General features: G+C 51.0%; 5 protein-coding genes across 5 annotated transcripts; 2 read left to right on the forward strand and 3 right to left on the reverse strand.

Annotated features, from left to right (window-relative positions):
* Window positions 1–2,115: 2,115 nt before the first annotated feature.
* Window positions 2,116–3,390, reverse strand: RRD2 (Serine/threonine-protein phosphatase 2A activator 2; the record flags this gene model as incomplete). The annotated part of the gene is made up of 1 exon (XM_064871833.1): window positions 2,116–3,390. One exon carries the CDS (start codon window positions 3,388–3,390, stop codon window positions 2,116–2,118), a length of 1,275 nt encoding a protein of 424 aa, XP_064732213.1.
* Window positions 3,391–3,880: 490 nt separating this feature from the next.
* On the forward strand, window positions 3,881–4,891 carry PMZ80_003405 (uncharacterized protein; the record flags this gene model as incomplete). The annotated part of the gene is made up of 1 exon (XM_064871834.1): window positions 3,881–4,891. The coding sequence occupies one exon, from the start codon at window positions 3,881–3,883 to the stop codon at window positions 4,889–4,891; it is 1,011 nt and encodes a 336-aa protein (XP_064732214.1).
* Window positions 4,892–7,172: 2,281 nt separating this feature from the next.
* SUN4 (Sperm-associated antigen 4 protein) lies at window positions 7,173–8,504 on the forward strand (the record flags this gene model as incomplete). The annotated part of the gene is made up of 2 exons (XM_064871835.1): window positions 7,173–8,408; window positions 8,460–8,504. The coding sequence occupies 2 exons, from the start codon at window positions 7,173–7,175 to the stop codon at window positions 8,502–8,504; spliced, it is 1,281 nt and encodes a 426-aa protein (XP_064732215.1).
* Window positions 8,505–9,624: 1,120 nt separating this feature from the next.
* Window positions 9,625–11,346, reverse strand: PMZ80_003407 (uncharacterized protein; the record flags this gene model as incomplete). Its single annotated transcript, XM_064871836.1, has 1 exon — window positions 9,625–11,346. One exon carries the CDS (start codon window positions 11,344–11,346, stop codon window positions 9,625–9,627), a length of 1,722 nt encoding a protein of 573 aa, XP_064732216.1.
* A 726-nt stretch (window positions 11,347–12,072) lies between these two features.
* PMZ80_003408 (uncharacterized protein) lies at window positions 12,073–13,023 on the reverse strand (the record flags this gene model as incomplete). Its single annotated transcript, XM_064871837.1, has 1 exon — window positions 12,073–13,023. The coding sequence occupies one exon, from the start codon at window positions 13,021–13,023 to the stop codon at window positions 12,073–12,075; it is 951 nt and encodes a 316-aa protein (XP_064732217.1).
* Between the last annotated feature and the right edge of the window lie 316 nt (window positions 13,024–13,339).

Consider the following 13,339-nt stretch of genomic DNA (forward strand, 5'->3'; position numbering starts at 1 on the left):
GTGACGGCTAGAGTTCTGCATTTTCGTTGGTCAGTTCCTGGTGCTGATGAAGTGGTTTCAAGGTGGAAAGAAAGATTCAAGGACATAGGCCTGTGAGGGATCAATGCAGGCTCGTCTGGCCAAAGCGCTGACTCAGGCCAGGTGGTCCAGGACTTGACAAGAGCTCGTCTCAAGTAGACTTCGCAGAAGACATGGCAAGATACACCAGAGACTTCGTATTCACGAAAAGCGAGAAATGAGCAAGAAGACTTACTTAGGGAACGTTTGTTATGTCGGTGAGAGCCAGTTGAATGTTGTGGTCTTAGGAATGTTGCCAGGCAGGGTAACTCCAGCTCAGGTATGCCACCTTGGCACTATTCGATACGTATCCGAAACTTCCAAATTCCTCTAACTGTTCGCTCGCTGATTCTTCAACAACAGAATGTGCTTCCAAGCTTCGACAAGCCCGGGTTGTGGTGAAAAGGCTGGACAGAATACAGTTGTGCAGGCGTCAGGTTGAAAAGGATATGATCGAACCGACAGGCCTTTGTGCCGCCTACGATACTCCAGAAAGGAATACTGCTCGCAACCTTGGACGAATGTAATTGGTGTCTCGGAAGTCCTTTGTCTGCTGCTCTTCAACGTCGAATTCAGGGCAGGATCGCATCCGAAGCCCATTACTTGTTTCTGCACATGGCCAGACCTCTTCCGCAGAATCTACCGTGACCCGCGGCAGATTCTTGCTTATGTTCTCCAACCCTGTTACCAGTTGTTCTGCTATGCTCTTGCGTGCCAGTCAAGGCTCGATTGCACGAAGACTGACGAAAGGGCGACTTCTGGCAATCCCTGGTGCGGGACTGCTTGCAGAATGCTGATGGTTAGAGCTCTCACCCTCAACTGTCGTGTCAACCAAACTATAGACGGGTTTCAGGGAAGTTTGAAAATGTCCGAGGGTGGTGATAGAAGCGTTTGTCTCGCGTAACGGGGATGCTGCGCTGGAAGACAAACACAACCACTGATGACACTGATAGTAAGGATGAGGTATGTCAGATCTGCTAGCCGGTGGCTTCTCGAACTCTGGCGTACTGCTGCAGAATCAGTTTAGGGCAACACAATGGTTGCTGGCAGGTTAGGTGGACGATTTGCAGGCGCCGGAAGGGGTCGGCTCTCGAGATGATGGTTCGTAGGCGTCGGCGTCCTCTTAGAAGACAAGCAAGTATAGACTCCGATTACTCAAGCAACGATTGAAACAACAGCGATGAGTACCTAGTTGTCAGTCTGGCTGACCTATTTAACAATGTGATGATGACCATCTGACAGTGATCTTCTCCAAATGAAGGAGTCTGGGACGCAGCCGGCGGAAGCCAAGGCCACCCCAGCCCAGTCAATCTTGCTGATGAGCTTGCGTCAATTGTACACCGGCAACAGTGTGTGCGTTGTTACAGTATGTTAGCGACTCATCTGACTTGGTGGTATCATTGTCTGTTATTCTATCTAGATAACTTTTCTTGCGTAGAAGAAGCGGAGAGGCCTGTGCTTCTCTAGCTTATGCCCGTAGTTCCGCAGTTGAAGCTCATGCTGCATTAGCGCTTCTCCAACTGACGCTAGACGACCCGAAGCCGAGAGCTTTGCAGCCGGAAGCCGAGACTAGTATCATGCTACAAACCACACGACATTTGCAGCCCTATGCGCCGAACGCTCTTACTATGCTCCGAGCATGTAGGAGCATGCTGAGCCCTTGTCATGCCCCTTCTAGCAGGCTTCATGTGTAGATGCGTAGCATGCCACTATGGGCCCTTATCATCTTTACGCCTGGCATTGCATTGGCCTGAGAGGTGTTAGACAGATGTCCTGTGGTGTGAAAATTCGGTCAAGCCGCTCACAGCAAAGCTGCCAAGTAAGTTCTCATATGAGCAGAGAAGCAGTAATAAGTAACGGACACTGTGCATCAGTGAGTAGTAAGAGGAATGGAGGAAGGCTTACCATCGCACCTCCACGGGCCGTCTTCGAGCCATTAATGGCGTGGTTGTTGCTGTGATATGGCTTTGTTTTGACCCCAGCTTGTCCGACATCAGCTGATGCGTGGCATCTTCGACGACGGTCATCCCCGTACGTCAAAAGAACTGCGAATTCTGTTCAGTCGAAAGGAATAGGTCTCAATCCTCCGGCTGTGCCTAATCTCTTGCGCATCTCTTCTCCGGCTGCGACAGTGCTAGGCACCTTTATACCACAGCAATCTCCCCAATAGTCGGGTTCATGACCACGCTCTTTCACGTGCTGCATTCTCTCCGCTTGTAGTCGCAATGTTTCTGCGTCCAGCTGACCCATGCCCTCAGCAGCCCGAATCAAAGAGCCGAACAGAAAATGCTGCATTATAGGTAGCTTGCCCAATATCTCCTTGACAAACATCTTCTTCATACCATCTTCCACTTTTTGCCAGCTTTTTGCACTGGAGATATCGTCGAGCATCGGGCTATGCCACCGAATCCCTTTGACTGTTTTGACACTGTCTACCCAACGGACTTGGTCGAGATACAGGTATTTATCACCTTCCTCATCAAGTACGACATTGCTATGAATGGCTCGGGGCGTGATATACGGATGGTCCACGAGCTGACTTGCCCCAATCAGAAATGGGAGGAACTGGTAGTCATCAAGTCCCCAGACACCATGACTACCTGCCGGTTCGAGGTAGTAGGTGCTTTGAATCTTGCGCATGAGCTTCCAATAGCGAGGGAAGACATTGAGGGCAATCATTGGAAATTCGGCTTGCTGCAGCATGTTTAGTCTGTTGAGACATAGCAACCATAGAGCGAAGTTGAGCTCGTGTCCTGAGCCGTAGTCGAGTCTTTCTTCAGAACCCAAGCAGTTCTGCAAATATGCTGCCACTTCCTCTGCCATGCTCTGCTCCAACCCGAATAGCTCTATGTGCATAGGTACTGCTCTTTCAGCCACGGCTCGATGGAAAGCACGGAAGATTGGATTGCCAAACCTCGAGCCAGTATCAAGAGGAGGATATTCATGGAGAAGGTTCTCGATAACACCCAGGATCTTGTTAACATTTTGAATAGTCGATGATTGTGACGCATCTTGAACGTCAGTGACACTTTTGCCGTGGACACTATCACACAAGCCAAAGATCCACGCTTGTACCAGCTGATTCGCCGAGGACTGAAGGAACTTCTCATGATCCCCTGGAGACAGGACTCTGCGCGCAGGAAGGACTGCAGTCAGGGAGGTCAACGTCGGCGGATCAGGTAGCAGTGGAGTTCGGGGAGGTGGTTCTGTGGCCGGGTTGCTGGCTTTGCGCTGCGACCGTGGTATTAGTGGTGGTATCTTGTTCGTACTGCCATCCTTGAGCGAAAGTTTAGCCACCTTCGGTTCGAGGTGGCCGTTGTGATCAAACACCATGTTGAGAGGTATACTAGCTTTGCGCAGAGGACGAGATGTACCTGCGAACAAGTACCGACATGCAAAAGTGTCGCACGAGAACCGCACGTGAATTTAGTATCACAATGCTGACAAACAGTCTTTAGGGAAGACACACATCGTGATGATCGCACCCTAGCGCAACGTGTGGAGTTAGCCTAGAGCTACCGCTAGGTACGATGCCGAGAAGCTCTCGCACTGCACTGGCACGCCCGAAGCGCTTGTAAAGTCGAACTGCAACAGCAAAAGCAGAAAGCCTACCACAATTGTATTCTGCCACATTCTTAGTCCCAGCGTAGTAATGTCTACATCATAAGTGACGCTCTTGCTGATCCCTATGCGAACCAGTGACAGCATGCGAAAGCATCGATATTGCTATCCATACCACGCCTTCGGCTCGTCGCTACAACTCGCGAACTCAACTTAAACGCCATCAAGTTGACGTGATTGCCTTTTACTTTTAAGGTGCGACATGGATCACCAAGTTGCAGAAAGGCCGCATGGCCCAGATACACCTCGCTTATCCTCCTCTCCCGAGTCCACCGCTGAACATGAAAACGAGACACGGTCCGGGACATCAAAACCTTCGCAACCTTCCAAGCGCTCCTCGAGTGTTCGCTTTGAGGACGATATGCTCGGTGACCACTCTTCAAATTCCAGGCGTAGGGACTCTGCCGATACAGACGAGATCACCCCAATCAGACAGGCAGATGGGCATCCCGATCGAAGTTACAGCACAACTGAACAAGACTCGGGGCGTGGGGGCAATAAGAGCGTCAATACACCAGCAGCCGCCGATGATGCGCATTCGCCCGAGAGGCCGGGAATGTTGAAAAGGATAGCAGAAAAATATGGATCGATCACACTGGACAATAAGGGCTCCGTCGCAAGGGACCATCTTGCGCTAGAAAGGACATTCCTAGCATGGCTGAGAACCAGTCTCGCCTTTGCGAGCATAGGTATTGCTGTCACTCAGTTATTCCGGCTGAACACAAGCCTGCAGAAACAGACTGAGAGCAGCATGTCATATCCTATATCTTCATCATCCCTGTTACCCTTGTCACCGCTAATGGGCCATGGCCTGCCACCGGAGCTGGTACCTCTCCTCCAGCAGCTGGTTCGGTCGTCCGCACCACCCTTACCCACGCCAGCTCCGAGAAACACACTGCTGGATCAGTTGCTCCTTGTGCCTTCTTTGAATGCTTTACAGGAGCCAACCCTTCAGGAGCGAGCATTCGATGAAGTTGCGGCGGCCAAGCTGAGGCGTGTCGGTAAGCCCCTGGGTGCGACATTCATCGGCATTTCAATCGTGGTACTACTTGTTGGATTCCACCGGTATTTCGAAGCACAGTTCTGGATCATTCGCGGCAAGTTCCCCGCCAGCCGTGGAAGTGTGGCATTTATCGGTCTGATTGCGGGCGCTCTTATCGTATCAAGTTTGGTGGTGGTCCTTGCGGTTGCTCCTGTCAGCTACGAGAAGTGATGCTTGTGGCTTTCGATGGCATCGCCCGGGAGCTGTTTGGGGTAGCCGAAATATACGTGCTATCAAGAGGTGTTAGGAGTTTCTCGGCTTCACAGGCTTCCTGCGAGACATGTAGTCTATCTTTTGCCTGCTTGGGATATGGGATGGTCCTCGCCCGATCATTGTACTTTGGCCGACGAGGGAAGACCAGCACGATAGCTGGCTCGTTTTGCTCATCCGTGGTTAGCTAGGCGTTTATCTCGGTGTCTCAACACAGTCAAGCGCTGAATGCCGTGAAGTTCAGGCACCTGTCAGGACTGCGGTGTAGGATCGGCCATTGGCGTCATCTTAGGTGTGGATACTCTCCATCTTGCTTGGATTGGACTTTCATCACAGACCTTGTTGCGCTTGTGGCTTGCTAATCTTTCGAGCATACGTACGCCGCCTGTCAACAAAAGACAAGAGAGAGCGAGGTCTCCAAGGTTGGCGTTATTTCTGTCGAGCACGCGAGAATATTCGTGACACGGGTAACTGCAGCGAAAATAATCAGTAATAGAAGCTGCAGCGCAGACTTGTACGACACCGGCTTTCATGCATCGATTGGACCAAAACGTCCCTTGGTCCATGATCGGACTGGCTTCGGCGCCACATGCAAGGTTCCGTCGTCCAAGGATTCCACCATTGGTTGAGATTCTAGATCCTGTGATGTTTCAGTACCAAACAGCCAGATGCGAGCTCAGCAAGAAGCAAAAATAGCTGTGCCGTCTGCATCAGCAGGTCACGTCACATCAAGCACGTTGTCGACTGCATAAGATGTTCACACGAGCACGAGGAACTCACAGTATTGTGCCTTGGATAGGAGAATGTTGTGTATCCAAGTGCCTGGTCTTACTGATTTGGGGCGGGCTGTGTACGTGCGATATACCCCAACAAAGCTCTATGAACCAGGTCTGTGCATAAGGACTCATGCTCGCCACCACGAGTAGGCAAGCAATTTTAGACGCAGCAGGCATGAATCGTGGTGCGGAGATGACTGTAAGGAGTCGCTCATAAATGTATCGACCGTTGTTGTACTTGTAATTGCCGCAAAGTATATGACCATCACCAGATGCTGTATGGTGATGCTCATGATAGTCTCGTCCGCTTCGTGCAAGACGTTGCGGAGCTTCATCTACCAGGCAGAGACGGCGCAAGAGACAGCTGTAGTGACTCGTCAGCAGGCGAGATAAGCGTTGCATCACAGATCCTACTCGTACGTAGAGTACCACATGCGAGTAAAGTAGACAAACAAACGGCATAGAGCAACAACATGCTATTGACTAGGAGACGAAGATCATGCTCCACTAGTCATTTCCAAGAGAAATGTCTCTCACTTCACTTCTTCACATTACTGCTACCATATATCATTGCCTACATTCGTACTGTAAACATCTGAGTGATCGACTTCTCAACGAGAGTCTGGAAATTATTGACAGCTTCCAAGAGGGCGTCAAGTGATACAGGAACACAGAGTAGCTGGTCAACGAGAGGGTGTTTCATCATAAATCGAATTGTCCTATTGGGAACTGGCATGAACAGGGGTCGTCAAGCAAGCGCGACTGCCTTTTTGTTCTGCAGCTCCGAGTGGATGAGCAGGCGTGGCAGGGTCGATCGTCTAGCGTTAGCGTTGCGTTTGTCAAATTGCACTTGGCATGAACGCCTCGCAAGCCAGCCAAGTGGTCCCAAGAGCTCTGGTTCCAGGCCGCGCGATTGGCCGTCTTGTCGGACTCCAACTTGGCTCAATTCTCCCTTTCGTTCTCCCTTGAGTCCTGACTACAACAGCAAGCCATCTTCACAAAATACACACCTTGGTTTTCGTACACCTCGTCGTTGGCTTGATCAAACTTTTAGAGAGTCTTTCTCTCGTGCCACTCTTTTCGTCACTCATTTACAGCCAGCTACAGCGTCGTTCATTCAGTTGTCAGCCTACTACAACGACTCGACGAGTAACACGAGACCACATTCCAGCACGGACCCCGAGTTGATCATATGATAGTTGAGCTTTGTATGTGTTTACACCCATATAGCAATTCTTTGTCCAGCCTTTGTCCCCCTTCGCCAACCTCTCTCAAAGCAGTAGCAATAGCTGAAAGCGCTGGTCGCGAGCGTCCACTCATTTTACCCATGTCACTCCTTTGAAACTCACTTCTAACGTTTTATGAGCACACAGATCAAACGACCACGTTACGATATTTGCCGAGTTGAACCCCGTCTTCCGGGACCACCCTTTCTACATACTCTGGGAAGTGAATAAAGAATCAAAATGAAAGCATCAATACTCGCCGTAACGGCGGCTACAACGGCCAGTGTCGCTCTGGCCCAGCCCCACAAGCATCAACATGCCCGCCTGCACGAGATGAACAAGCGAACACAGACGGAGACAACTTGGGTTTCCGGCCCTACTGCCTACGCTTTCGTGCTCGATGGACAGACCATCTCGGTCGATGAGGTCTGCGATGGTGTTGCCGACAACAAGCTGAAGTGGGCCGATGGTGCGCCAGCAGGCCTTTGCTCGACCTCTGTCTCCGCTTCCCCCTCATCTGCTGCACCAACCACAAGCAGCGCCTCAGCTTCCACCTCTGAGATCGTCCAATCTGCTGCCGCTTTCTACCAGAAATCGTCCTCCGCAACCTCTGAGGCTCCTTCGTCCACTAGCCAGGCACCCGCTGCATCTAGCTCATGGGCTGCATGGAACGGCTCAGGTTTGGGTGGCCAGGGTGTAGACAGCCCCTTCCCAGACGGCGAACTCGACTGCTCAACTTTCCCGTCTGAGTACGGTGCTCTGTCACTGAACTATCTCGGTATGGGAGGTTGGTCAGGTCTTCAACATGTCACATTCGGTGCCAGCGCCATCACAGATATCGTCACTGGTATCTCTGGTGATACTTGCACAGAAGGAATGATGTGCTCATACGCCTGTCCACCAGGGTATCAGAAGGCACAATGGCCTACTACACAAGGTGCTACAGGTCAATCTGTTGGTGGTATCCAGTGCAAGGGTGGCAAGCTACATCTGACAAACCCTGACTTGTCTAAGAGCCTGTGCATGAAAGGAAAGGGTGGTGTTGAAGCCAAGAACTCGGCCAGCGGTGTCGTAGCCATCTGCCGGACTGATTACCCAGGTACTGAATCGGAGGTTGTGCCAGTCGAACTCCAATCCGGCGAGACCAATGAACTCACCAACCCTGACGCATCTTCTTACTACACATGGCAAGGAAAGCCCACCTCTGCTCAGTACTACCTCAACCCGATCGGCAAGAACGCTGAGCAGGCCTGCCAATGGGGCACAGCTGGCTCGAATATGGGCAACTGGGCACCTATCAACTTTGGTGTCGGCCACAAGGATGGCAAGACATGGCTTTCGATCTTCCAGAACAAGCCAACCACTTCGAGCCTGTACGAAGGTACTGTGGAAATTCAAGGAGATGTGTCCGACAAGTGCATCTACAAGAATGGCCAGTACTGTGGTGCAGCAGGTTGCAACGCTGATGGTTGCACGGTACGTTCATGCCTTCTCTTCGCTTCAATGCTCCTGCTAATTCTTTGCCAGGTATCCGTCAACTCAGGAACAGCCACATTCGTCGTGTCAGACTAAGCAGTGCCTAATTATTCTAGTTTTCTTGCGCATAGTAAGCTCGGCGTCTATACATTTCGTCTGTTCAGTGTTGGTTACAGTATTTTGCATGACACTGGAAAGGAGGAAATTTACGAGGGATCTTCGGTGCATCTGGGACAAATCTTACATCTCTGGATATGCTGGTAATCTACCACCAGGTGCATCAGCATATATTCGATCAGTGAACAATATGTACCAGAAGTGTCGACAAAGGGGTGTTGTACGTTATCGAGGATAGCCTGCGCTCCATTGTACATAGAGAGCGATACGACAGAATCAACACGAACTCATAAGATCCTGTCTGCGGACGAGCCAGGTGCCTCATGATATCAAGACAATTGTCTCCAAACCCAGCAAGCCATGCCATTTTCTTTCCAGCCGCTTTCGTTGCTTCGAAGCGACGTTCTTGTATATAATACTTCAATTCTCATTCTTGAGCGACGCTCTGAGCCACGCTATCTGCTTGTGCCTGTATGCAGCATGACGTTGCAACTTGATGTCTTCATGATCTCAGCCAGCCACTCAGCATAGCAACCCGATCATGGCTGTCAAGCACAGACACAGGATCGTATTATTGGTGAGCTCCCACGAGGCTTGGCTTAGCCATGGCGTTGCCTGGAGGAAGGATTTCGCGGCATCTCGGGTGGCGTCCGCCGGGGCGATCGCTTTTCGAAGCATCAGCAGTACACAATCGCAAGCCTCACTTAGGTACTCAACAGAATTCTTGATAAAGTCTTTACGACTTTGCATGCATGATTTTCATGGACGCGGCTTGGTTGAATTACTTCTAGTATCGAGGACATTTGCAGAGCTTGCTGTGCGTATGTATGAATTTCAAAAGCATGGATTTGCAGAATGTGGATAAGATTTTAGATTGAACGGACTTTGTCATGTCACTGCCTCATTCTTCGTGTCATCTAAACCAACAAGAGATCACGCGCATTGCTTCGGCATGTCATCTATGTGCGAGACTGCACAACTGCGGTCTTGCTCAATCATATTGCAGTGAGAATGTGATATACTCAGAGTACCAACTTCGCACTCAACTCGTTGCTGGCACAGCTATGCTCCCCGTACAGTCCTCCCCCAACTAACACGCTCACCTTCTCATCATCCTGACAACCAACTTCCCACTCCTCGGCCTCGTAGTATAAGCATCCACCTCCTCAATGCCCACATCCCCACCCTCCGCAATCTCAACCCTATAATTCGTAAAGACAGCCGCGACAATAAGCTTGATCTCCTGCATCGCCAAGTGTCGCCCGATACACATCCTGCCCCCGCTACCGAACGCCCAGAAATGGCGATTCATCTCCGTGAGGTGTTCTTCTGAGGAGTTGAGCCAGCGGTCAGGGTTGAAGGATTCAGGGTCGGGGAAGACCTCGGGGATCTTGTGGAGGGTGTATGCCATTGCGGAGACGCGGATGTTGGCTGGGAGGCCAGTGTAGTGGTGTTTTGTGCCTGGGGGCCCGAGGGATACGCCGCCTGGTGTGGAGGGGGTGATGCGCGGTTGCATTCCGGGTATGGGGGCGTGGAGGCGGAGGGTCTCCATTATTGTGGCGTGGAGGTAGGGGAGGGAGTCGATGGATTTGGTGCTGGGGAGGTTGAGGGATGCGGAGGCGTCGGACGGAGGCCAGGTAATTTGTGGGGAGAGAGAGGTGAGTCCTGCGTGGAGTCTGTCTTGTATTTCTGGGTGCTTTGCGAGCTCGTAGTAGAGGTAGGTTAGTGCTAGGCCGCTTGTTTCGTGACCGGCTGCTAGCTGGTCGACCATGTCGGAGTAGACTTCTAGGAGGGTTGTGTGCTCGTCTGGAATGATCTTGTTGCTGCTTGTAAGGCCACGTGTGAAGTTCATGCCTTCGTCGAGATGGGGGTGCACCTCTAGACCTGCCGTGGGGTCTTTCTGTCGAAGCGAGAGGAGGCCAGTCTTGAATTGTTTGAAGACTAGTGGCTCATCTCCGGCATTGGTGGAAGAACCCTCGAGGGAGCGCAGGTATTGGTCTGCAGCGTCACACATGCTTTTTGACCAGTCCTCTAGCCACTCGTTGGCTTTGTGGATGAATGCTGGGTAGAGTGACACACCGAGTCGCTGTAGCATTTTTCGGAAAAAAGGAGGGATCTCGGACGATATGAATTGCCAGTCGCGTCTTGAATGATAGAGATGTAGGTATTTCTTCCGAACTTCAGCATTCTGGGTGAAGTTCGTGCTCTGCGATATGCCAAATTGGTAAGCTGTCATGAAGTCCATGGTGAAAGCATTATTGATCTCGTGAATATCGGCTTCTTCTCCCGAATTCGCCAGTGCTTCGATGAGTGGTAAGAAACGATCTTTCAGTAGTCTTTGAGAATTCGCTTGTACTTGAGGTGATGACTGGAGGAAGGACTTGGAGTATATGTTCGCCATGATCCGCTTCTTCTGAGCATGAGGATTGTGCCCTACAGTGGAGAACATATTCATCACTCCGAAGTTCGCGAACTGCCGTGGGTACCACTCGTGCTTGAGCCATCCACCGGCATATATTGACTTGATGCCACCTTCATAGCAGTTGACGCTAATTTCGTTGTCGCCGAGGCGAACGATGGGACCGTGTTTGAGGTGGGCTTCGTGTGTGACGGCATTGTTGCGGGATTGGTATCTTTGGTAGAGTATCCAGCACGAGCCAACATATGGTACTGGCACACTCCAATGTGCCCGTGGTACATGTCGAAGTGGTGATATCAGAAAAGGATAGATCAAAAAGTGATATCCTATGTATGCTGTGATGAGCAGAGCAAACATGGGAGGTAAGTAGGTCAGCGACAGCGACGAGTCCATCATCGCCATTTTGGCCCCGAGTGCACTTTTCAAGAAATTCGATGGGTGTGCGTTGTAGAAAATGGTAAGAGGCTGTCAAGCAAGGAAGGGAAGGACCTCATAGACACATGATACTTCTTGCGCTCTGAGAGTGTGCTTCAGCTTGGAGACTGTGACCAGGAATCTGTTACACCGGTAAGAGGTATTTCAACGCCATAGGATATCCTTATGTCCAGCACATTTGACCTCGCGATCTCGAGATAGGTTATGCTTTCATTAGCAGTCACAACGCCAAGTCCGCACGCTGATATCCGCTTATCAGTACCGTGATCGGCTACAATAGACATCATCCTCTATGTAAGCAGGCACGTGACAGGGACTCGGGTATATTTGAGTGCTCGTGCCTTCAATTGCGGCTCGATGCCCATATATCACATGAATTTGGACGCACGCTCGACGTAGTTTTGATCGACTGGGCATGCCGGCCACTGGGGTCCTGTGGCACTTCTGCTTCACCCTGCTGCTACAGCCCGTATATTGCTTGTTCGTGCTGCGAGAAGGACCTGTTGAACGCATCATCTGCGCAACGAGGCAGGTAGAACCTGATACAGTTGAGTGCTGAACCATCCTAATTTTCACGTTGGCATTGAAGACGGCGTCGTAGCTTTTGTCGAGGCTTATCATGAGTGTCCCAAATGGTTAGCTGGAATTAGGCTGTACAGCATATGCATATGCTGCATTTGCCGCATCAAGTCCTCAGCTGTTTCTCGACAAAGTGCTGTTGTCCTCGTTTGAGTCACTGTCCGATAGATCGTCATCGAAGCCAGCGAAACGGGGTGGTTTGCTCTTTTGCTTTGGCAGTAGCTCACTCGGTATCTTGAGCTTATTCTGTAGGACCCAGATTGCATCAACGTCACCTGCTTCTGCTTCTCTCTTCAACCGGCTCATATCAGTCTCGTCAAGTTCCATGGCGTCGTCTGCATCACTGTCCTCGTCAGCACTTTCTTGCGCAGAAGCGGCACTCCCAGTGCTCGCCAGCTTTTCAGCCTCCTGGTCATTTGCAGCCATGGCCAGCTTGACTGCATTCTTGACGTTCTCGCCCATCTCCTCTTTCTCCTCCAGCCACTCACTGCTCAGACCTTTTCTGCGACCATCAACCGTCTTACCAGCCCTCATATCAGCTTCTCTCTGCTCCGCAAGGTCAACAACAGCTTCCCATCTCTTTCGTCTTTCTTCCTTCTCTTTTCGATCCATGTCTGGTTTGGTGGCTAGATAGGTCGCCAAATTCTTGGCCTCAGTAATAGTTCGCAATCGTCGACCATCGAGGTTTCGGGCACTGCCAGTAGCTAGTTCTGCATTCTGTTTTTTCTTGCGCGAGGACATGCGACCACCAGCTGCACGTAGCTGTGAGCCGAAGCCGCCTTTTCCACCACGTAAGGGCGCATACAGCCTCAGTGATAGGAAGAAAGGAGATTCATATCTGTCACAACAAGATCCGACGAGACTCGCAATAGTGTGCGAGCTCGGGAGTAGCTTTCGTCCATTGGTTGCGACCAGATTGGCATGCTGCCTTACTTGCGCAGGCAGTAGACACCCTACCTGGCTGAACAGATGCGCAACAGAAACATCCTTGGGCATTGGCAAGCACACAGTTGGGGGCAAGTCCAACCCAGCGCAGGTTGTCAACAGCACATTGATAGTGGCCATGGTTGCCAGTCGACCCTCGCAGCAATCACAGCGATCGATGCTTTGGTGGCGCCAAGGTTGTATGGCAAGAGAGTTCTGTTAAGGTACACAGGAGCGAGAAGAGTAATTTCCCTAAGTTTCGGCTTGACTAACCTTGTAATGGAAGAAATGCGGCAAGGCTAGTTAGTTTATGCGAAAGTGATGATCGCCAGGCCAAAAGTGGCAGCGAAAAGGACGATGTTGAGTTTGGAGAGACTCGATCCTGAACCAGCGAGACTGCTGCCCAATTATTATCGTTGATTGGTAGCAATAGATCGAGCTACCACGGTTCACCTGA

Source organism: Knufia obscura (assembly GCF_036327395.1).
Source record: "Knufia obscura strain CCFEE 5817 isolate CBS 148926 chromosome Unknown scaffold_3, whole genome shotgun sequence".
Lineage (NCBI taxonomy): Eukaryota > Fungi > Ascomycota > Eurotiomycetes > Chaetothyriales > Trichomeriaceae > Knufia > Knufia obscura.